The following is a 24,635-nucleotide window of genomic DNA, read 5'->3' on the forward strand; positions in this document are numbered from 1 at the left end:
AACATTGTCTTTGTGGCTTAGTCACCTATTTGTTTAATTTTGTGTGGTTGAAAATTCAGTTAAGCTTTTCTATCTTACATGGTTGTTGTAGGAGCCATTTGCTATTGAAGAATATTGAAAGACTATTTTACAAGTTTTTTTTAGTTGTTGCACTCTTCTCCACTGAGCTTTAGCTCATACTTTATTTTTCTAAAAATGATTTTCTAGGCTAAGCTGGAGGCATACAGGAAATGAGGAACACTAGAAAATTTTATAGAAATTGAAGACTTGTTGGTTGTATAGTTTCACTAGCTATAAACAAAGTCAGGACTACAGGTTTGAAACAAAATATACTCTTATAGTTGCATACTTTCATCCTGCAGGTGACCCATTGCAACTTTCACACCATACAACTATTTCCAAAAATAAATAGAAATTAAGATAGACAATCCATTTATTTCTTCCTCTAGTTCTCTCCACTGGCATGCATGTTTCTCCTTCTCACTAAAAAGAGGAATCAATTCTTTCTCACGGCAAGTCTCAATGGCTCCTTTTTGCATGTCTCCATACTTGAATTGGAACCCCAAGTCTGTCAACTTCTTTGATGAGAAAGAGACAACCTTCAGGTTCCTACCAATGTCGTTGAACCTGTTCATTGTGTTGAGCATACCATTACTCAATCTAAATACACATTTTACAGCCTTATAATTTCTAATACATAAATGAATTTATTGGAAGGAAAAGATATTTCTTACTCAGTAGGGACATGGTAATTCAGGTATTTCCCCCTGGTTAAATCAGCTAGATCGTAAATGGTGGCATCATGAGAAGAGCAAATGTAGCGTTCCTCTACTTTAGGATGCTCATACAGGTAAATGTGAGCATTGCAGAACTATCATATCAATCAAAAGGTCCAGCAAAACTGAAAGAAAAAAAAAATGAAGAAGACCAATGACCAAAGTTGTAAATCCATGTAAACAAAACTCAAGAGCTTACCATTACCAGCTCTCTCATTTCCACTACAGGGCCGCTTCCCACTCGTAAGTCCTACATTTGTTTTAAATGTGAAATTAAAATAAATTAACTAAAACACAAGCATATTGTGCAAGTTGACATACAAAAAGACGACCTTGTACTGAAGACCCGGTGTTGTTTCCGTGTAGTCTGGAAGCCACGTCTTCATCTTTCCATAATTCTTCCCTCTGAGCACTGACACTATAAGCCCAACAAACATGCCAAAATAAGTCTTTACAACTAAAAATTGCAATTGAGATTATAATAGACAATCTATACACGATTACACCTGCATATAGCTTATTTTGACAACCCTGTAATCTGAAACCCAACAATTCATTTCTTAGTGAAATTGGAAGAAAGGTGAACATCTAACTTACTATCTATTGAGCCACCTCAAGATCCTTTGAAATTGCTATTTACTCAACAAAATGACATTGGATCATGCTGTAAAGGTGATATCAATGTCCCAATCTCATATAACCGATATTCTAGTTTGTTTTTAGAACTTACTAATCATCCCAAGACACTTTTAATCAAACATTAATTTTATAATTTATCTATATATCAAAGTTGAATCACTAAGATCATATCAACTCCAAGTTTACCAAATTATATATATAAGAAAATTCATAGGAATTGAAACTTACATATCCATTTGAAGAAATCCACAAACAAGCTGTACTTCACACTGTTTACATGCCATAGGGTAACAGTTTGATCATTAGCATACATGTACCATCAACAATTCATGGCATAGTGAACTTGAGCTTCCAGCTTATCGTAACCTACCAACTTAGTCTCAAAGGATGGGTAAGTGGGCCTTTGAGATGGAGCACCTGCAACTCAAAAAAGGAAATAAGCTTGTTAGCATGAAAAGAAACTTTTTGTTGCAAAATGATAATAGGATCATTATTTTCAATCAAACACAAGCTATTTAGTCAAACAGGTTAATAATCGATCACTCAATGTCCTCTGTTCTTCTAAATTGTTAGAATTTTGGAGAAGCATCAACACATTGATATTGCATCAAGCCTTTTATCGTATAAAAAAAATTCACATCAGGCTTTGCTACTTACCAGTTGAAAGAGCGTTGGTGTTTGGACCTCAACAACGTCATCAGCCTCACTGCTTGAACAAAAGGAAATGCTTTGTTGACTCCCTGAGGATATGGCAAGAAAAGGGATGTATAAGTCTTATTTTGTTTATTTGGTGCATTTGGAAGAAGCATAACTACCAAACCTTTAATGGAGAAGAGACATCCAATCAAAAGCTGAAGGAAACCCTCATTATATTCATTCTGGAGTAATCCAGGCCCTGTCTAGGGATGACTAATTGTATATTGTTAAGACTTAATAGATAGTCTTCATTGTGGATAAAAGGTTATAGCTTTAATGTCTTTTTTGTGAAAATAGCCAAGTTTGAACCTCTGTTAGCCTATTAAAAGGTAAAAAATAAAAATAAATAAAAATAGAGAAGAAAGATCTAGAAGCCTAAAACTAGACATCTTCTCTATCATAACAACTGAGAAGAGTAAGAAGAGTATACAAAGAACCAATATAGAGATAAACAATGAAATCAAAGGAAAAACAACAATAATTGAGAAAGACAATATTAGGAAATCCCAAATAAATTCTGCCATTACGAGGCAAATAACCTCTATCATAAATCACAATATTTAAATGATAGAGGTTGTCTGGGCACCAAACCTTAATCTTAGAACCAATAAAATTTGGAAGGCCAAATTTTCAAAGAAACATGGCTATCATCTCATATTTCGAATTTCTGTTTACCTCCAACCTCCTAGGATAATTAACATTGTTACTAGGGGTCTTATCTGAACAACCTATATGGTTTCCATTGGGTATAAGAGTTGATTTTTTTTACTTTAGACCCATATCCAACTAGGTAGCTCTAAAAAGAGATTCCTTTCACTTTCTACTTCTTTGCATCTTTGCATGTTTAATCAGGACAATCATTCAGAGTTCTTTGCAATAGAGATCCAAATACAGTAAAAAGATTATGCTATTGCTTGAATTTAAATGAATTAATCAGCAAGATATTTCTTAGCCATTTTCCCTCTTCATCATAGAGGAAACAAATGGATGCTTTCACAAGGTCTGAGCCATATTCATCTACGCATTATTTTTTTTATTTTAGAACTGAAGATACATTTAAAAAAACATTGTTCGAAGCCAGAGCAGGGTCATTGAGGGTTTTCTCTTAGATGGTTTCAAACTGAGGGGTGTGGTTTATATATGGGCAGCTATGGTAGCAGTAAAGTCATATTGTTTTTATCTGCAGAGAACAGAAGTCCCCAACCATAAGAGCATATTGGTTGCGGTGAGAAATAGTCCCCTGTTATAGGTAGAATGCAAACCCCCTACAAACGCAGTTCATATAGTGGTCGCAAGACTAGAATTTATCGGGAATGCCATCCCTAAATTCTCCCTCTATGAAGTAATTTTTAGTCACAAATTTTGATAACCCCTATTAAAACTATACAACTATAATCTATATTTTTTTGTAGTGATATATATATATATATATACATACTAGTAGGATATTGTAAATGAAAGGAATAGAAGATTGTACTAATGACTGTGTAAAAATAACTATTGTTTTATAGGAACTTAATGAAGGTTCATCTTTTTGGAGATGTACAAATTTGATTTTGATTATAGAAATCTAAGTTTTTAGTTATAAATAAACTTTTAAGGTTTAAAATTATTCAATAAAAAGTTTAAAAGTGATTTTCAAAAGTTCTAGGTGTGAAAAAATAAAGGAAATATGAAAAACAAGAAAATTTCAGGGACTGGCAAAGGTGTTGGGTGTGCCTTGTTAAGGCACACAAAACTTTTTAAACCAAAGGTACGTAGAAGGATTGCTATGAGGTGTGTGAAAATAATTTAAAGGAGAAATAGGGGTGGATAGTATTTGTTTCAATGTTTAGGTGTGCAAATTAAGTGGTGGTGCATAGGATTTACTTAAAGGAAAGGTGCACAACTTGGCGGTGGTGTGTTTAATTTGTTTAAAAGGTAAGGTGCACAACTTAAGTAGTGGCACACGGAATTCGTTTTAATACAAATGGTGTGAATCTTAAGTGGCACACCTCTCAACTCAACGACCTTAGTTTAGCTATCCTAACTTCGGTAGCTCAAAACAATACACTTTCATCTTAACTTGCACATCTCTCAACTCAACTACCTCACTTTATCCCGCTACCTTAATTCTAGCACCTCAACTCAACATTCTATTTATATTGTAAACATTTAAGTAAATGTCCTCATTTATACCTCAATTTATTCTAAGTTTACAATGTAAATAAAAGAATACCCCCATTTGAATTCCATAAAATACTTTTAGAAGCTAAGACCAAGTAAATCAAAATCAGCCTTATAATTTCTAATACATAAATGAATTTAGTGGAAGGAAAAGATATTTCTTACTCAGTAGGGACATGGTACTTCAGGCATTTCCCCCTGGTTAAATCAACTAGATCGTAAATGGTGGCATTATGAGAAGAGCAAATGTAGTGTCCCTCTACTTTAGGATGCTCATACATGTAAATGTGAGCATTTCAGAACTATCATATCAATCAAAAGGTCCAGCACAACTGAAAGAAAAAAAATGAAGAAGACCAATGAGCAAAGTTGTAAATCCATGTAAACAAAACTTAAGAGCTTACCCCTACCGGCTCTCCCACCTTCGGTGCAGGGCCGCTTCCCACTCATAAGTCCTACATTTTTTTTAAATGTGAAATTAAAATAAATTAACTAAAACACAAGCATATTGTGCAAGTTGACATACAAAAAGGTTTGACAAATGTTATTTAATAGGTGACCTTGTATTGAATACCTGGTGTTGTTTCCGTGTAGTCTGGAAACCACGTCTTCATCTTTCCATGATCCTTCCCTCCGAGCACTAACACTATAAGCCCAACAAACATGCCAAAATAAGTCTTTACAACTAAAAATTTCAATTGAGATTATAATAGACAATCTATACATGATTACACCTACATATAGCTTATTTTGACAACCTTGTAATCTGAAACCCAACAATTCATTTCTTAGTGAAATTTGAAGAAAGGTGAACATCTAACTTACTATCTATTGAGCCACCTCAAGATCCTTCGAAATTGCTATTTACTCAACAAAATGACATTGGATCATGCTGTAAAGGTGATATCAATGTCCCAATCTCTTATAACTGATATTCTAGTTTTTTTTTAAACTTACTAATCATCTCAAGACACTTCTAATCAAACATTAATTTTATAATTTATCTATATATAAAAAGTTGAATCACTAAGATCATATCAACTCCAAATTTACCAAATTATATATATAAGAAAATTTATAGGAATTGAAACTTACATATCCATTTGAAGAAATCCACAAACAAGCTGTACTTCACACACTGTTTACATGCCATAGAGTAATTGTTTGATCATTAGCATACATGTACCATCAACAATTCATGGCACAGTGAACTTGAGCTTCCAGCTTATCCTAATCTACCAACTTAGTCTTAGAGGATGGGTAAGTGGGCTTTTGAGATGCAACACCTGCAACTCAAAAAAGGAAATAAGCTTATTAGCATGAAAAGAAACTTAATGTTGCAAAATGATAATAGGATCATTATTTTCAATCTAACACAAGCTATTTAGTCAAATAGGTTAATAATTGATCACTCAATGTCCTCTGTTGCTCAAAAGTGTTAGAATTTTGGAGAAGCATCAACACATTGATATTGCATCAAGCCTTTTATCATATAGAAAAAATTCACATCAGGCTTTGCTACTTACCAATTGAAAGAGCATTGGTGTTTGGACCTCAACAACATCATCAGCCTCACTGCTTGAACAAAAGGAAATGCTCTGTTGAATCCCTGAAGATATGGCAAGAAAAGGGATGTATAAGTCTTATTTTGTTTATTTGGTGCATTGGGAAGAAGCATAACTACCATACCTTTAATGGAGAAGAGACATCCAATCAAGAGCAATTGCGTCCAAAGATCCTCATCGATTTGTGGTGAAAGAAGCTGTTGGATTACAACATGTTGAATTACAAGATTGGCAATGGATGGATGAGTGCAGAAATTGCACTCGCATCTCTTTGAAATGCAAAAACATCGATGAGCTTCCTCAAGGATTAGTTTGTCCCCAACTTGAATTCTTTTCACTCAAGTCAAGTTATTACTAGGAAATTCCAGACGCCTTTTTCCAAGAGACCACACAACTCAGAGTTTTAGATTTGTCTGAAGCGTCTCTTACACCATCTCCTTCATCACTTTGCTTTCTTTCAAATCTTCGCACATTGTGTCTAAATGGATTCATGGCCCAAGACATTGCAGTAATTGGAGACTTGAAGAGACTACAAGTTCTTAGTTTGGCAAATTCCAGGATTATTCGGTTGCCAAAAGAAATGATGCAGTTGAGTGATTCAAGGGTGTTGGATTTGCGGAATTGCACCGACCTCAAATTAATTCCACGAAATGTTATATCAAGTCTATCTCGATTAGAATATTTGAGCATGAAAGGAAGTTATCGTATTGAATGGCAGGCAAAAATACAAGAGCCTAGAAATCAGAAAGTGCATCAAAAGAAAATATAGCAAAATTTTCATCTGAACAAAAATAGCCCTAGAAATCAATATTCAATACAAAAATTTAATAGTACTCGAAGAGAGGAAGAATGAAACCATAGAAAAAAAGATAAAGTTGATTCGAAGAAATTGATTAGGATTTTCTCTTTGTAGCGATGAACGATAAGGCAACTGCTAGGAAATAATAATAATAATAAATAAATAAATAAAAATAAAAAACTAAAGAAATTCCACTCAACATTATAAAAAGGACAATTTTGTGAGAAAATGTAAAATAATACAAAAGGTTAATGTTATAACTAATTAGAATGTTAAAATCTATTAGATTTTCCATTCAGTGATGATCGTCTCTAATCCAACATTAGGTGATTTTTCCATTCATAAATTTTAGCTTATCAAAATAAAGTAATTTGAAAATTTATAGTAAAGAGCTGTTTTTCTTTTACAACCATTGCCTTTACTTCAAGAATAAGTTAACAATGTTTTCTTATAAACAATACCAAGGTAGAAAGAGTATGTGTGTGTGTGTGTGTGAGAGAGAGAGAGAGAGAGAGAGAGAGGGAGGGAAAGTTATACCATTTAACTTTGAAGACTCCTCCATAGTCTAGCCATATTTATTGTTGTAGTCACATAGAGCCAATCTTTTATTTTATTCAAAAACTGGAAATAAGAATGCCTCCATGTATTGTTGAGCAGTAGAGCTCCACACACTCCCCAGAATCCAACAATGAATCCAAGAGCAATGCTAACATAAAACCACATGTCATTTCCATCTTGTTGAATTTTGTCTTCATAGCTAGAAGCATTGGGAGCTCCTGTTGCTCTATCTTCTGGGCACTTTTTCAAAAGAGGCAATCCACAAAGTCTAGGATTTCCCTCATAAGCAGAAGCATTGAAGCTTTGAAGTTGAGTACCTTGTGGAATCTTACCAGATAAGTTGTTGTTAGAGAGGTCTAAGGTACTCAGACGATCTATTTCTGAAAGGCTAGATGGAATTTCACCAATAAGCTGATTTTGAGACAAATCAAGAACATCTAATGATTTCAGTTGACCAATTGTTGTAGGGATCAATCTAGTCAAATTGTTTCTTGAAAAGTTCAACGAAACCAATTCTAGAAGATCAGTTACTTCTTTTGGAATCTCCCTCGTTAGCTTGTTGCTTGAAAAATCAATACTCTTTACTAGTCCAAGAGTATTCTTATACTCAAATTCTCTTCCTTTCCATTTAACCAATTCCCTATCAACATAGGACCAATCTCCCAAACTAACAATTGGATTATCAAGTGAATAATTATAAGTAATGCTCAAACTCCTTTTCTTAGTCATGGCAGTGAGATTGCTAAGACATCTTGGTATAGTACCCGACATATTGTTACCAGAGAGGTCTAATATTTGAATTTTTTTCAATTGACATATCTCTGGACTTATACTTCCACTAAATTTATTAGATCGTAGGTTTAGAACCGTTAGATTTGGAAGGTTTCCTTCTATCCATGGGGGTATTTTCCCGGATAACCTATTTTTTGCCAAATCAATAAAGCTCAAACTTTTGCATTTCTTTAAAGATGAAGGTAATTCTCCGATCAAATTGTTGTTGCGTAAATGCAGTGTTTGAATCAATTGTAAAGAGCCAAATGATTTTGGAATTTTCCCAAAAAATTGATTATTCTCCAAATTTAGAATTGTTAAGCTTTTCCACCGGGACTAACAATTGGGCAGCTCTTCCGATAATAAGTTGTTTGAGAGATCAAGATAGACTAGATATGAATTAGCAACTGTACACAATAAATTAATGGAGCCTAAAAACTTGTTATTGGAGAGATCCAACCATGCCAAGTCAGAAGGAAGTTGTGGTATTGAACCCTCCAAATAATTTGAGCTCATATCTATGTAAAGAGAATAATCAAATTCCGATGATATATTAGGTAGGGTCCCTGTGATCTGATTGTTGGAAATATTAAAGGCATAGATACTGGAAGTTAAATTCCAAAACCAGTCTGGGATGACATTTGAAATGTTAGAATTGGAGATATCAAGGTAACCCAACTGGTTTTGAGTTCGAAGCCAACTAGGAAAACGAGGTCCCAATTGGCAGGAGACTAATAGTAGAGACCTCAACTGAAAAGGAGGAACCCACTTAGAGCTCATGTTGAAAGTGAGAGAGTTGGAAGATAAGTCTAAATAGGACAACTGGGATAGATGAAGGAGATGAGCCTCAGAGATGTTGCCTTGCAATGAATTTGAATTAATATCCAACGCTTCAAGTTTGGTACGGTGTCCAATACTTGTAGGCAATGTTCCATTTAGCTGATTATAACCAAGATATAACACTCCCAAGGATGAAAATCCAGTGAGATCAGGAATCGATCCTCTCAACTGGTTATCAGATAAAGACAAAGTATCTAATGTGTCATTTGCGCAAGACAGCAAGTCTAAGACTTGTGGAAGTTGTCCACTAAGATTGTTGCTTTGCAAGTCTAATTTTTGTAAACGACATAAATTGCTCAAGGATTTTGGAATCTCACCTTCAAGTTTATTCGCATCGAGATAGAGTTGTTCAAGGGAAGTCATGTTCCCAAATGCCTCTGGAATTGAACCCTGTAGTTGATTCTCACACATATCCAGATATGTAAGAGAAACCATGTTCCCAAATGCCTCTGGAATTGAACCTTTTAGCTTATTCCCAGACATATCAAGATATTCAAGGGAAGTCATGTTCCCAAATGCCTCTGGAATTGAACCCTGTAGTTGATTCTCATGCATATCCAGATATGTAAGAGAAACCATGGTCCCAATTACGTCTGGAATCGAACCATTTAAATGAGCATTCCAAGAGAGATCAAGATGAACAAGGGTGGTGGTAAAGTTGAACAACCATGGGTATATTGAAGAATCAAAATCATTGTAAGAAAGATCAAGGAAAACAAGAGGGGCAGATGAATAAACAGGGGAAAGAGACGGAGTAGTGAGGGGTGGGAGGCTACAGTATCGTAAATTTAAGTGAATGAGAGAAAGGAGTTTATTAATTGCTTGTAACCAGTGGATGGCTTTACTAAGATCAAGACTCTCAAGGTCAAGGTGTCTTAAAGACGAAAGATGAGAAAGCCACTCAAGATTTCCACAATTCAAATCATAATTATAGCTGAGATCAAGGGAAAGCAAGTTGGAAAGATTTCCGAAATGGCTGGGAGGACGTCTAGTAAAATTGGCATCAGAGAGAATGAGGTGTTGGATTTTGGGGAGAGAAACAAGGAATGGAGGTATGGGTCTCCCTTCAAAATCATTATCACTGAGATCAAGGGAAAGCAAGTTGGAAAGATTTCCGAGTTGGCTGGGAAGATGTCCAGTGAAATTGGCATAAGAGAGACTGAGGTGTTGGATTTTGGTGAGAGAAGCAAGGAATGGAGGTATGGGCCTCCCTTCAAAATCATTACCACTGAGATCAAGGGAAAGCAAGTTGGAAAGATTTCCGAGTTGGCTGGGAAGACGTCCAATGAAATTGGCATAAGAGAGATTGAGGTATTGGATTTTGGAGAGAGAAGCAACAAATGAAGGTATGGGACTCCTTTCAAAATCATTACAGTTGAGATCCAAATGAGTCAAGTGCTCCAACTCAAGCAGTGAAGGACTTATCTCACCTCTTAGAGACTTGTACTCATCCTCAAATTCAATTGGCGGTGCAGGAAGATGAAGCATGACGATGTGACCTTACTGGTTGCTACACTGGACTCCTCTCCATTGGCAACAATCTCTTGTGTTCCAAGAAGACAAAATGCCGTAGTCATCCACAAGCCCATGTTTGAAGCGAAGCAGAGCTTGTCTCTCCCTCTCTACGCACCCCACAGTGGTTCCAAGCCCAACTTTGGCACATGCCACCACAAGCACAAGAAAGCTAAAAAGGAGGCATTCAAAGGCATACACAACCATGATGGTTTGCAAGTAACACTGGGTTTTTTTTGTGGATTCACACAGCACCAAGCACTCGTATATATATATATAGATATTATATTATCCATCTGCCTTGTTTCTATTTTTCCTTTTTGCTAATTATATTATCTAAAAATAACATGAGGTATTATTATTTTTTTTAAATATATTTATAAATTGAATATTCAAAAAATTGAAGTATTCATTTTTGATGGTATGGTATTTGTATTCTTCTTATCCCCGGAAAAGAGTTGTTGGGAGTTGTTTTCCCGTGGCTTCCTCCATGTTGTTACCAATTTTTCCTTAAGGCACAAAGGGTCTCCTTAATTTATTGTTTTCTAATATATTTTTGGAAAAATGAATGGATGATATTTGAATACTCTTATTTTTTTTGTGCTTTAAAAAACACAAAATAATAATAATTCCTCCATGATGTTAAAATTTTAATGAATTAACATGATTTCTTAAATTATAAGAAAGTCATTTAAATCATTTTGTAGTTAAATTAAATAATATCATATTTAAACTTTTTCATTTCAATTCTTTTTTACAAAGTGTTTTTAGTAACACTCTACATTCTATGTTTTCAAGAATTATCAAAATTATGTTTTTAAAATTATTTTCGACAATCTTCAAAATAGATTTAATGGAAATTTTTTTTTTATCAAAAGGTCCCACCATGTGGAATTGTTTTTCTTATGAAGACTTTGTGCTTGTGGAATTTTTTATTCATTGCATCCATGTCTCATCTATACCTATCAAAACCACTTTCAAATGTGAATCTTGAAAACAAAAGTTCAATTCAAATACGATAGGCAAAATCATTAAATTATGAGTTGTTGTATGTCGAATAAATGCATTTCTCAAAATGTATTAATGGAAAGAGAGAAGACCTCAAGTCTTGGTCTATGGGGTGTAACAATTGCACCAACATGGAATAGAAGAATTTATGAAACAAAAATAATTCTATGGTTATTCTTTTTCTTATAGTCTTGAAAGAAAAAAAATAATAAAGCGACTTTTAAATATGATGAATCTTAAAACTTTTTGGTCCACTCAATAGGCAAGGTTCAAATCCCAACTTGTAGTGTAGGTCATGTTGTATCCTTTAGAATTAAATTTGTTCTTATATTTTTTTTAAGGTCATGTTAATTTGATAATTCTAGTCAGATATACATATTCTAGAGGGTTAGGTTTTTATTTTCATTAGGATATAAGATTTAGGATATTATATCTAATGAAATATATTATATTATGATCAAGTTTGGTTTGTGTTAAGAATAACAAATGGAATAAAAATTATATTATACTTCAATGCTTGATATTTGTTTAAAATAAAAATTATATTATATCTTAATATTTTTTATTAGAAATGTATGAAATCTCACTCATAGTACTACTTGGAATTTTTTGTACAATTTATCATTTAGTAAGCAATTTTTTATTCTTTGTTAATAATATTAATGAATAAAAGATTTAAAATGTAAAAATAAAAATATTGTATTATATTTTTTAAATATATGTATTAAAATTATATTAAATAATACATATATATTAAAAAATTACTTTACGTTGTATTTATAGATGTTTTTTAATTATTTAATACAAGCATGAAAATGAAAGCTCAATTATTGAATGAAGTATAGACTATAAGTTTTGGTCTATGAGGGTCAACAATTGCACCAACCGTTGAATATTAGAATTTATAAAATAAAAATGATTCTCATGTGATAAAGCCAACTTCCCTTACGATGAACATCAAAACTTTTGGGCCCACTCAAAAGGTAAGGTTCAAACCAACTTGTAGTATAGGTCACGCTAAAGTACCGTTTACAATTAAATTCATCTTTATATTTTTCAAGGTCATGTTTGGTTGATAATTATGGTTGGAATTATTTGTAATAATTCTTGATTTATTGAAAGAGAAAGTAATGAAGTTGTGTTCAAAGATCATGACACAAGACTTATGGCGTACAATCCATTCTTATATAAACAAAATTCAAATGTAACACTTCTTAAGATAAAATTAATAAATTTGTGATAATCCACTAAAAAAAAAAAATTGGACGTCACCTATCCCCTTCACATGTCAAATTTCCAAGAAAAGGAAATATATTTTTCTCTCAGTTTTAAATTTAGATAATTTTAAAAATTCCTTTCCATATTGATTATTTTTAAAAAAAAAGAAAATTAATAATTTATATTTCCATATTTAATATTCTTTCTCTTAAGAAAAGCGCTACAAATTAACTGGTGAATAAAAAATTAAATTTTAAAATAGAAAATGAACATTTTGTTTTATTTTGAAAAAAAAAATGAAGATTCATAGTATATTATCCAAATATGTTGGATACTAATCTAAAGAGTATATATTGAAGTTGCACTCATATCTTATTGTTTATTTATTATTTTTAACTATAATTTTTTAAATTATATTTGACTAATAAATCTATCATTTTTAAATTATTAAAATATTTTTAAATATTAAAATTTAAGTTTGGCATGAATAATATTTATTTTAAATTAGTAATTAATAATATATCTTACATATATTTTTAGATTATTTAAGATTAATTTAACTTCTTATTATGATTTAAAAATAATTGTTTTATTGGTTTAGAGACTTTATTTTAGATTATTTTGTTGGACAGCCTATGAAAAAAAACAAAATTGGTAAAATTGGCGTGGTAACAGGTAAGGAATTCAAATATTACTAAAAAAATAAAATTTATTTTGTAGGATTCATTTTCACACACATATGAAAACTCCCAATGTCAGGATTGCCAAGGGACCTACGTTGCTTTTAGTTTAATAGAATACATATCACTAACAAAATAAAATTTATTAGTATATATATTATAAATTAATTAAAATAAAATTTTTGTAAGTGAGTTAAATTTAGTTATAGTAATTAAATACAAGAAAAATATAGATTTCTATTTTTAAATAAAAATACTTATATATATATGAAAACATTTATTTTATATCCTTTAATATATCTAAATTTAATACATTATATCCTTCAATATATATCAATTTTTTTTTATTAAAATAACTTCAATATATGTATTATTATTATTTTTTTAATCATTTTTTAGAGTTTTCTCAATATTTGTATTAAATTTTAGAAATTAAATCTCAAATAAAATATTTTATATAAATCTTAGAAATTATTTAATTATTTATTTAAAATATAATAAAAAATATTTTCATAAAAGTAGTTTTTAATTTTTAAAATAAATAAATATAAATATATTTATTGGAGATAATTTTTTCTAAAAATATTTTATAAATATTATTGTTGACCATATCTATCTCAATTATACTTACAAAATAACTTTAACATGTATATTCTTATTTATTTTATCATTCTAATGTGATATAATTATATTATGTTCAAGTTTGGTTTGTGTAAAGAATAAAAAATGCAATAAAAATTATATTATACTTTAATGTTTGATATTTGTTTAAAATGAAAATTATATTATATCTTAATATTTTTTATTAGAAATTTATGAAATCTCATTCATATATGGTACTTGGAATTTTTTTGTATAATTTATCATTTAGTAATATTAATGAATAAAAGATTTAAAATGTATAAATAAAAACATATTGTATTATATTTATTAAAAATAAACAAATATTATATATGTATATATATATATATATATATAAACTATATTAAATAATACATATATATTAAAAAATATTTTAGGTTGTATTTATAGATGTTTTTTAATTATTTAATATAAGCTTGAAAATGAAAGCTCAATTCATGAGTGGCAAGTAAAATTATTAAATTATTGAATGAAGTGTAGACTATAAATTTTGGTCTGTGAGGGTCAACAATTGCACCAATTATGGAATAATATAATTTATAAAACAAAAATAATTCCTATATGATAAAGCCAACTTTTTATATGATGAACGTCAAAACTTTTGAGTCCACTCAATAGACAAGGTTCAAACCCAACTTGTAATATAGGTCACGCTAAAATACCATTTATAATTAAATTCATCTTTATATTTTTTAAGCTCATATTTGGTTGATAATTTAGATTGGATATACATATTCTATAAATCTAGGATTTTATTTTCATTGGGATATAATATTTAGAATATTATGTCTCATATTTAGTATTATCTGAAAGTTTTTCTAAACAATTTATTATTTAGTAAGTAATTTTTTTTCTTTGTTAATAATATTCATGAATATAGGATCTAAAGTGTATAAATAATATAAAAAATTTAAAAAATAAAGAAAATGGATGAGAATACTAAATTTATTATCCATGAGATATGTATGTTTTACATCTCAACTTCAAGTTATTATATCTCATGTAATGGGATATAAAAAACAAGGTGGATAATGTATCCTATCACCTATCCCATCTCATGTTTGGCTTCAAGCTCAAACATACTCAAAGGCATTGGAAATCTCTAATTCTAACATTTCAGATGTCTTCCCAGGTTGGATTTGGAATTTAACTTCTTATATGAGTAGCTTTAATATTTCCAACAATCAGATTATAGGGACCATAGCCGATTTATCATCAAAATTTGATTATCCTCTTTACATAGATATGAGATTAAATTATTTGGCATGGTTGGATATCTCCAATAACAAGTTTTCAGGGCCCATTACTTTATTGTGTACAGTTACTAATTCGCATTTGGTCTATCTTGCACCAATGATTAGAAGAAAGACAATCATACCCTAAATGGAAATTTACTGTTTAGATTAGCATATATATTGAAGGTCCACTCACTTCTCATTAATTATTTTATATATATTTTTAATTATATTTGAACAATGAATTTTAATTATATTTAATTATTAAAATTCTTTTTTATAACACTCTACATTGTATGTATACTTGTTTTCAACAATTCTTCAAATTATGTTTCGAAAATCTTTGAAATAGATTCAATGGAAATTTTTTTATCAGAAGGTCCTACCATGTGGAATTCTTTTTTTATGTTTGTGGAATTTTTTGCCCATTATACCATGTCCCATCTATACTAGCCAAAATTGCTTTCAAATGTGAAGGTTGAAAGTGAAGTTGATCAATTAACATATGGTAGGTAAAAATCATTAAATTATTGGATGAGTTATAAACTATAAGTCTTGGTCTATGGGGGTCAACAATTGCACCAACTATGAAATAAAAGAATTTATAAAACAAAAAGTAATTCCATGGTTGTTTTTTTTTTTTTTAATTATGGTTTTAAAAAAAAAAAGAAGATGATAAAGCTAGCTTCCTATGCCATGAACCTCAAAACTTTTGGACCCACTCAATGGGCAAGGTTCAAACTCAACTTGTAGTATAGGTCACGTTATAGTACCCTTTACGAATAAATTTATCTTTATTTTTTTAAGGCCATGTTTGCTTGATTATTCGGATATCTAGGGTTTTATCTTCCTTAAAAAGTGGACTGTGGACTTTGGTGGGTCTCATAAAGGGGAAAAGAAATGCCCCATGGAAGTGCTTGTCTTCATCAAAAAACTTTTTCCACATGCTTTGCTTTTCGTTTGTAGCTATCTTTAGAGCCTTTAGGTCAAGGTCTTGGACAAATTTGATGGATGGAAATATGAATCATGTACACTTTTAAAAAATAAGCCCCTCTAGAATAATTAAAATGTTACACTTTCTCACAAGTATTAGCAGTTGAAAATTAAAAGTAGTGTTTATAACCTTTATTTATTGAAAGGGAAAGTAATGAAGTTATATTCAAAGATCATGACACAAGGCCTATGATGCACAATCCAACCTCATATAATCAAAATTTACTTCCTCTAAGAAATATGCACACTACCTTGTGACATTCCAAACTCATTCAATTCATCTTGTAATACTTCTTAAGATAATTTTAATAAATTTGTGATAATCTTCTAAAAAAAAAGGTAGAACATCTTCTATCCCTTTCACATGTGTCCAATTTTCAAAGCTATAGTTTGACATGACACCACATATTTTTTTTCCTTTAAAAATAATATGGTTTCATTATTTATTGCTTAGTTAAGAAATAAAAGGTGAATTTTATTGTAGAAATAAATATTATTTTTATAATAAATTGAATAAGCCGTAAAAAGAAATGTATTTTTATCTTAGTTTTAAATTTTATCTTGAAATAATAATGAAAAAAATTCCTTTTCATATTGGTTATTTAAAAAAACAAATAATTTATATTTCCATATTTAATGTTTTTCCCTTAGAAAAAGCACTACAAATCAATTGATGAATAAAAAAAATTAAAAAGAAAATAAATATTTCGTTTTATTTTGAAAACAAAAAAGAAGATTCACAACATATTTTTGGATTTTTAAAGAGAAAAAAAAATTTTAGCTATTTTTTATTTTCGTTATTTTTATTAAAAATACCAAAAATAAAAAATCAAAGTGAATTAAAATTAATATTTGTCTCATATTTATATTTATTTATTTTCATTATGTTTGGAAAATTAATGAAGTCTTATTATTGAGAATTGCAAGGTATGCAAAGAAAAACTTGATATTATTGATCATCGATACTTTGTTAATCATGTTTTATATCAATAAGCTCTATTTAGAGTTTTTAGAAAATCCTAGAACATGAATAAAACTATGAAAAAGTAAATCTAACTAATGTAGTAACTGATTAGGATTTTTATTTCTTTCTTAAAACTATTAGATTATCTAAAAATTAAAAGAAATTAGAAACTTAAAGCTTATTTAGATATGCTTCCTAGTTTTTGTTTTTAAAAACAAAAAATAATAGTAACCTATATATAAAATATAGAAACTAATGGTAAGTATAGATTTATCTTACCATCTTAAAAATCACATTTAAAAAAAATAAAAATTTAAGATAGTAAAATTTTTTTACATTAAATTTATGTGGGAGTTATTATTATTTTCTAACATTTAAAAATAAAAAAACAAAAAGTGAATTCATATTAAATTATTGGATGAATTGTAGATTACGAGTCTTGATCTATCGAGATCAACAATTGCACCAACAATGGAATAGAAGAATTTATGAAACAAAAATAATTTTGTGGTTGTTTTTCTTAATTATAGTTTTGAAAGAAAGAAGATGATAAAGTTTTTGGGTCTACTTAATAATTAAGCTTCAAACCCAACTTGTAGTACTCTTTACGATTAAATTGATCTTTATACTTTTTCAAGTCATGTTTGGTTAATAATTTGGGTTGGTTATAAATATCCTATACCACTCAATAATTAAGGTTCAAACTCAACTTGTAGTATAGGTCACGTTGTAATTCCTTTTACGATTAAATTCATCTTTATACTTTTTCAAGTCATGTTTGATTGATAATTTGGTTTAGGATATAAATAATCTATGCTATTCAATGGTCAAGGTTCAAACCCAACTTGTAGTATAGGTCACGTTGTACTACCATTTGCAATTAAATTCATCTTTATACTTTTTCAAATCATGTTTAGTTGATAATTTGGGTTGGATATAAATATCTTATACCACTTAATAGTTAAGGATCAAACCCAACTTGTAGTATAAGTCACGTTGTAGTAACTTTTACAATTAAATTCATCTTTATACTTTTTCAAGTCATGGGGTTGATAATTTGGGTTGAATATCAATATCTTATACCACTCAATAGTCAAGGTTCAAACATAACTTGTAGTATTGGTCACATTGTAGTACCCTTTAAGATTTAATGGAATTTTTTTTTATTAAAAGGTCCCACCATGTGGAATTCTTCTTCTCATGAAGACTTTGTGCTTGTGGAATTTTTGGTTCAATGCATCCATGTCTCATCTATATCAATCAAAACCACTTTCAAATGTGAACCTTGGAAATAGAAGCTCAATACAAACATGACATGTAAAATCATTAAATTATTGGATGAGTTGTTGTATATCGAAGTAAATGCATTAGTCAAAATTTATTAATAAAAAGAGAGAAGACCCCAAGTCTTTGTCTATGGGATAGAAGAATCTGTGAAACAAAATAATGCTATGACTATTTTTCTTTCTTATAGTCTTGAAAGAAATAAAATAATAAAGCGACCTTCGGAAATAATGAATCTTAAAACTTTTGGGTCCACTCAATAGGTAAGGTTCAAATCCCAACTTGTAGTATGAGTAATGTTTCAGGTCCACTCAATAGGCAAAGTTCAAACCTCAACTTGTAGTGTAGGTAATGTTTTGGGTCCACTCAATAGGCAAGCTTCAAATCCCAACAATTGTAATGTAGGTCATGTTGTATCCTTTAGAATTAAATTTGTCTTTATATTTTTTTAAGGCCATGTTAGGTTGATAATTCTAGTAAGATATACATATTCTAGAGGCTTAGGATTTTATTTTCATTAGGATATAAGATTTAGGATATTATATCTAATGAGATATATTATATTATGATCAAAAGTTTGGTTTGTGTAAAGAATAACAAATGTAATAAAAACTATATTATACTTAAATGTTTGATATATGTTTAAAATAAAAATTATATTATATCTCAATATTTTTTATTAGAAATGTATGAAACCTCACTCATAAATAGTATTACTTGGAGTTTTTTGTACAATTTATCATTCAGTAAGTAATTTTTTATTCTTTGTTAATAATATTAATAAATAAATAATTTAAAATGTATAAATAAAAAATATTATATTATATTTTAATATATATATATATATATATATATATATATATATTAAAATTATATTAAATAATACATATATATTAAAAAATATTTTATGTTGTATTTATAGATATTTTTAAATTATTGAATGGGTTGTTGTATGTCGAAGTAAATGCATTTCCCAAAATGTATTAATGGAAATAGAGAAGACCCTAAGTCTTTGGTCTATGGGGGTTAACAATTGCACCAACCATGGAATAGAAGAATTTATGAAACAAAAATAATTTTGTGGTTGTTTTTCTTAATTATAGTTTTGAAAGAAAGAAGATGATAAAGCTTTTGGTCATTTGAGTACTCTTTTTTTTTCTTCTTTTAAAAACACAAAATAATTATAATTCCTATTTATGAAAATTTTCATATTACCTTCATACTCTTCTTAAAATTTAAACTTTTTCATCCCAATTCTTTTTTATAGAGTGATTTAGTAACACTCTACTTTGTATATACAAAAGTTTTCAACAATTATCAAAATTATGTCTTTAAAATTACTTTCAAAATTCTTCAAAATAGATTTAATGGAATTTTTTTTTATTAAAAGGTCTCACCATGTGGAATTCTTCTTCTCATGAAGACTTTGTGCTTGTGGAATTTTTGGTTCAATGCATCCATGTCTCATCTATATCAATCAAAACAACTTTCAAATGTGAACCTTGGAAATAAAAGCTCAATTCAAACATGACAAGTAAAATCATTAAATTATTGGATGAGTTGTTGTATATCGAAGTAAATGCATTGATCAAAATTTATTAATAAAAAGAGAGAATACCCCAAGTCTTTGTCTATGGGGTCTATGGGATAGAAGAATCTATGAAACAAAAATAATTCTATGGCTATTTTTCTTTCTTATAGTCTTGAAAGAAATAAAATTATAAAGCGACCTTCGGAAATAATGAATCTTAAAACTTTTGGGTCCACTCAATAGGTAAGGTTCAAATCCCAACTTGTAGTATAGGTAACGTTTTAGGTCCACTCAATAGGCAAGGTTAAACCTCAACTTGTATTGTAGGTAATGTTTTGGGTCCACTCAATAGGCAAGCTTCAAATCCCAACAATTGTAATGCAAGTCATGTTGTATCTTTTAGAATTAAATTTGTCTTTATATTTTTTTAAGGTCATGTTAGGTTGATAATTCTAGTAAGATATACATATTCTAGAGGCTTAGGATTTTATTTTCATTAGGATATAAGATTTAGGATATTATATCTAATGAGATATTTTATATTATGATCAAAAGTTTGGTTTGTGTAAAGAATAACAAATGTAATAAAAACTATATTATACTTAAATGTTTGATATTTGTTTAAAATAAAAATTATATTATATCTCAATATTTTTTATTAAAAAAGTATGAAATCTCACTCATAAATAGTATTACTTGGAGTTTTTTGTACAATTTATCATTCAGTAAGTAATTTTTTATTCTTTGTTAATAAGATTAATAAAAAATATTGAAAATGCATAAATAATATATATATATATATATATTAAAAAATATTTTATGTTGTATTTATAGATGTTTTTAAATTATTGAATGGGTTGTTGTATGTCGAAGTAAAAGCATTTCCCAAAATGTATTAATGGAAAGAGAGAAGACCCTAAGTCTTTGGTCTATGGGTGTTATCAATTGCACCAACCATGGAATAGAAGAATTTATGAAACAAAAATAATTTTGTGGTTGTTTTTCTTAATTATAGTTTTGAAAGAAAGAAGATGATAAAGCTTTTGGTCATTTGAGTACTCTTTTTTTTTTTCTTCTTTTAAAAACACAAAATAATTCTAATTCCTATTTATGACAATTTTCATATTACCTTCATACTCTTCTTAAAATTTAAACTTTTTCATCCCAATTCTTTTTTATAGAGTGATTTAGTAACACTCTACTTTGTATATACAAATGTTTTCAACACTTATCAAAATTATGTCTTTAAAATTACTTTCTAAAATTACTTTCAAAAATCTTCAAAATAGATTTAATGGAAATTTTTTTTATTAAAAGGTCCCACCATGTGGAATTTTTCTTCTCATGAAGACTTTGTGCTTGTGGAATTTTTGGTTCAATGCATCCATGTCTCATCTATATCAATCAAAACCACTTTCAAATGTGAACCTTGGAAATAGAAGCTCAATTCAAACATGACAGGTAAGATCATTAAATTATTGGATGAGTTGTTGTATATCGAAGTAAATGCATTGGTCAAAATTTATTAATAAAAAGAGAGAATACCCCAAGTCTTTGTCTATGGGGTCTATGGGATAGAAGAATCTATGAAACAAAAATAATTCTATGGCTATTTTTCTTTCTTATAGTCTTGAAAGAAATAAAATTATAAAGCGACCTTCGGAAATAATGAATCTTAAAACTTTTGGGTCCACTCAATAGGTAAGGTTCAAATCTCAACTTGTAGTATAGGTAACGTTTTAGGTCCACTCAATAGGCAAGGTTCAAACCTCAACTTGTAGTGTTTGTAATGTTTTGGGTCCACTCAATAGGCAAGCTTCAAATCCCAACAATTGTAATGTAGGTCATGTTGTATCCTTTAGAATTAAATTTGTCTTTATATTTTTTTAAGGCCATGTTAGGTTGATAATTCTAGTAAGATATACATATTCTAGAGGCTTAGGATTTTATTTTCATTAGGATATAAGATTTAGGATATTATATTTAATGAAATATATTATATTATGATCAAAAGTTTGGTTTGTGTAAAGAATAACAAATGTAATAAAAACTACATTATACTTAAATGTTTGATATTTGTTTAAAATAAAAATTATATTATATCTCAATATTTTTTATTAGAAATGTATGAAATCTCACTCATAAATAGTACTTGGAGTTTTTTGTACAATTTATCATTCAATAAGTAATTTTTTATTCTTTGTTAATAATATTAATAAATAAAATATTGAAAATGTATAAATACAAAATATTATATTATATTTTAATATATATATATATATATATATATATATATATATATATATATATATATATATATATATATATATATATATATATAAAATTATATTAAATAATACATATATATTAAAAAATATTTTATGTTGTATTTATAGATGTCTATTGAATGAGTTGTTGTATGTCGAAGTAAATGCATTTCTCAAAATGTATTTAAAAAAATAAGTGTTTAGTCTATAGGGGTTAACAATTACATCAACCATGGAATAGAAGAATTTATGAAACAAAAGTAATTTCTTAGCTGTTTTTCTTGATTATAGTTTTGAAAGAAAGAAGATGATAAAGCTTTTGGGCTTACTCAATAGTCAAGGTTCAAACTCAACTTGTAGTATAGGTCACATTGTAGTACCCTTTACGATTAAATTCATTTTTATACTTTTTCAAGTCATGTTTGGTTGATAATTTGGGTTAGATATAAATATCCTATACCACTCAATAGTTAAGGTTCAAACCTAACTTCTTATTATGATTTTAAAATAATTGTTTTATTGGGTTAGAGACTTTATTTTATATTATTTTGTTGGACAACCCATGAAATTAACAACACAATTGGTGCTGGCACCTTAAGGCCCAGTCGAAGCATGAAGCCTCCAGCCCATGGGGCCAGTCGGAGACCAATCCAAGCCTCAATTATGCACAGGCAGGAAATATAGCTTCTTAGTGGATATATCACTCCTTCGTTGCCTTCAATTCTTTGGTTAGTGGATACATCACTCCTTTTATCTGCTTCATGATTGGGATTGGTTGCCACGTGTCATCTGGCAGTGACTTCTCACCCTAGTTTTGGGCCGGACATATTCATATTTGGTGAATTTAGTGCGGGCTTGGGCCATGTTCTGTTTGGGCTTTTCCTATATAACCTTGTGTCACAACCTGTTCAAATGATACTCCTTTGAGCTTATATAGGAGAAAAGGAGGTCTAAGTCAATTAAAATTATGTGGGTAAATCTCAGATAAAAGATCAAAGCATCAGCCAATTCAAATTATGTTGATAAATCTTAAGTTTACAGGGAGGCTTAGGTGGTATTTGTTTTTTTTACTTAATTCTAAATAAAACCCTAATGCTTAATAGTGTTAAATATTAGGTTGTTTGTTTTTGTAGTATTTTATTTTTATTAAGTATTAAAAAGTAAAGAAAAATCAATATGTTATTTTGTCTATTTAGAAAAAACTACATATTTTAGCTTTTTTTATTTAGTAAAAAGTTTATAATAAGTTATGAAAAAGTAGAAAAACAAACTACCTAAATTCTAAAAACAAATTACTTTCAGTAAAAAGTAAAAAAAACAAGCACCACCTTAATCATCTCATAACACACTTCTCCTATGGTTTTAAAATTATTTATATATAATTGAATAAAATAATTTATTTATTTATTTATTTTCTCCTTTTTAACCATATATAAAAAATAAAAAGTTTTGCATAATATTTTTTACATTCATATATTATATGTATTTTAAATTTAGAAATCATATAAAAAAAATTAAACTGTTACCAACGATATTGGAAATTCTCCGCCATGCCCATTTATTTATTTTGGATTAAGATGAAAATGAGTTCAAATAATCAAAACATCATAATTAGGGGTGTAAATATGATCAATTCAATTATTTTTTAATTAAAAAGTGAACTGAATCGATATAATCAACTTATATGTAATAAAAATTGACTAGATTTGAAATAAAAAACCAAACCAAATCAAACCTTTTAAGGTTGGTTTGGTTTAGTTTTCGTAAACCAGTTTTGATTCAACTTAACAACCTTTTTTAGTCTTTGACTCAATTATAAATTTTTATTTTTTATTTTTAACCCAAAACTCATTAATTTGAACTTATATTAGGCCTTAAGTCGAATTTGTTTTTAAAATCAATTCAAAGAAACTTGAATTTGATGTTAAAAATAAATTAAATATCAAACAAGTATATACAAGTTTTAGAATATTGGTTTGATTTAGATCAATTATGAGACAAGAAAATCAAAAATCGAAAACCAAACCTACCAAGTCATTTTCAAAATTTTGAAATTGAAACAACCTTTTTTATCATTGAAAACTGAATCAATATGATCGGTTTTGATTGATTTGAAATAATTTATTAATTTTTTCGATTTTGCTTACGCACTTAATCATAATCCATCCCAAACCCCATCAGTTAACATCCCTATCTTTGGGGTTTATACAATATTAATTAAATCCTCAAATTCAAGGAGATTACTATATAATAATAATATTCGAAACAAACTTCAGAAGACAGTCATATTCCCTCCCCCTCCAAAAGACAAACAGCCTTATCCTTTGCAAAAGACAACCTTTGCAAAATGACACTCAATAGGCTTATCCTTCCTGTTTTCTTTCCCTTATATTTCCCCTCAATTTTTCTGAGTACCAAACATAGCCTAAAGGAATACTATATCACTCACTCAAACTAATAGACCAATTAATCCATATGAATAATTTGAAGG

General features: G+C 29.0%; 1 protein-coding gene across 3 annotated transcripts; it reads right to left on the reverse strand.

The window, feature by feature from the left end:
• Positions 1 to 231: 231 nt before the first annotated feature.
• On the reverse strand, positions 232 to 9,243 carry LOC100246060 (uncharacterized). 3 transcript variants are annotated; one of them, XM_010663828.3, is made up of 13 exons: positions 9,128 to 9,243; positions 5,967 to 6,039; positions 5,804 to 5,886; positions 5,373 to 5,563; positions 4,852 to 4,923; positions 4,682 to 4,732; positions 2,073 to 2,155; positions 1,786 to 1,832; positions 1,644 to 1,684; positions 1,109 to 1,194; positions 982 to 1,026; positions 735 to 901; positions 232 to 627 (listed from the first exon to the last, which is right to left on the reverse strand). In XM_010663828.3, exons 4-12 carry the CDS (start codon positions 5,428 to 5,430, stop codon positions 884 to 886), a joined length of 501 nt encoding a protein of 166 aa, XP_010662130.1. In that variant the 5' UTR covers positions 5,431 to 5,563; positions 5,804 to 5,886; positions 5,967 to 6,039; positions 9,128 to 9,243; the 3' UTR covers positions 232 to 627; positions 735 to 883. The 3 variants fall into 3 exon arrangements, with proteins under 3 accessions (XP_010662130.1, XP_010662129.1, XP_010662131.1); XM_010663827.3 differs by lacking the exon at positions 9,128 to 9,243 and having other exon boundaries at positions 976 to 1,026; positions 5,967 to 6,081; XM_010663829.3 differs by lacking the exon at positions 9,128 to 9,243 and having other exon boundaries at positions 976 to 1,026; positions 4,838 to 4,923; positions 5,967 to 6,081.
• Positions 9,244 to 24,635: the final 15,392 nt, after the last annotated feature.

The sequence above is a fragment of the Vitis vinifera genome, chromosome 16, assembly GCF_030704535.1.
Source record: "Vitis vinifera cultivar Pinot Noir 40024 chromosome 16, ASM3070453v1".
NCBI classification, from domain to species: Eukaryota; Viridiplantae; Streptophyta; class Magnoliopsida; order Vitales; family Vitaceae; genus Vitis; species Vitis vinifera.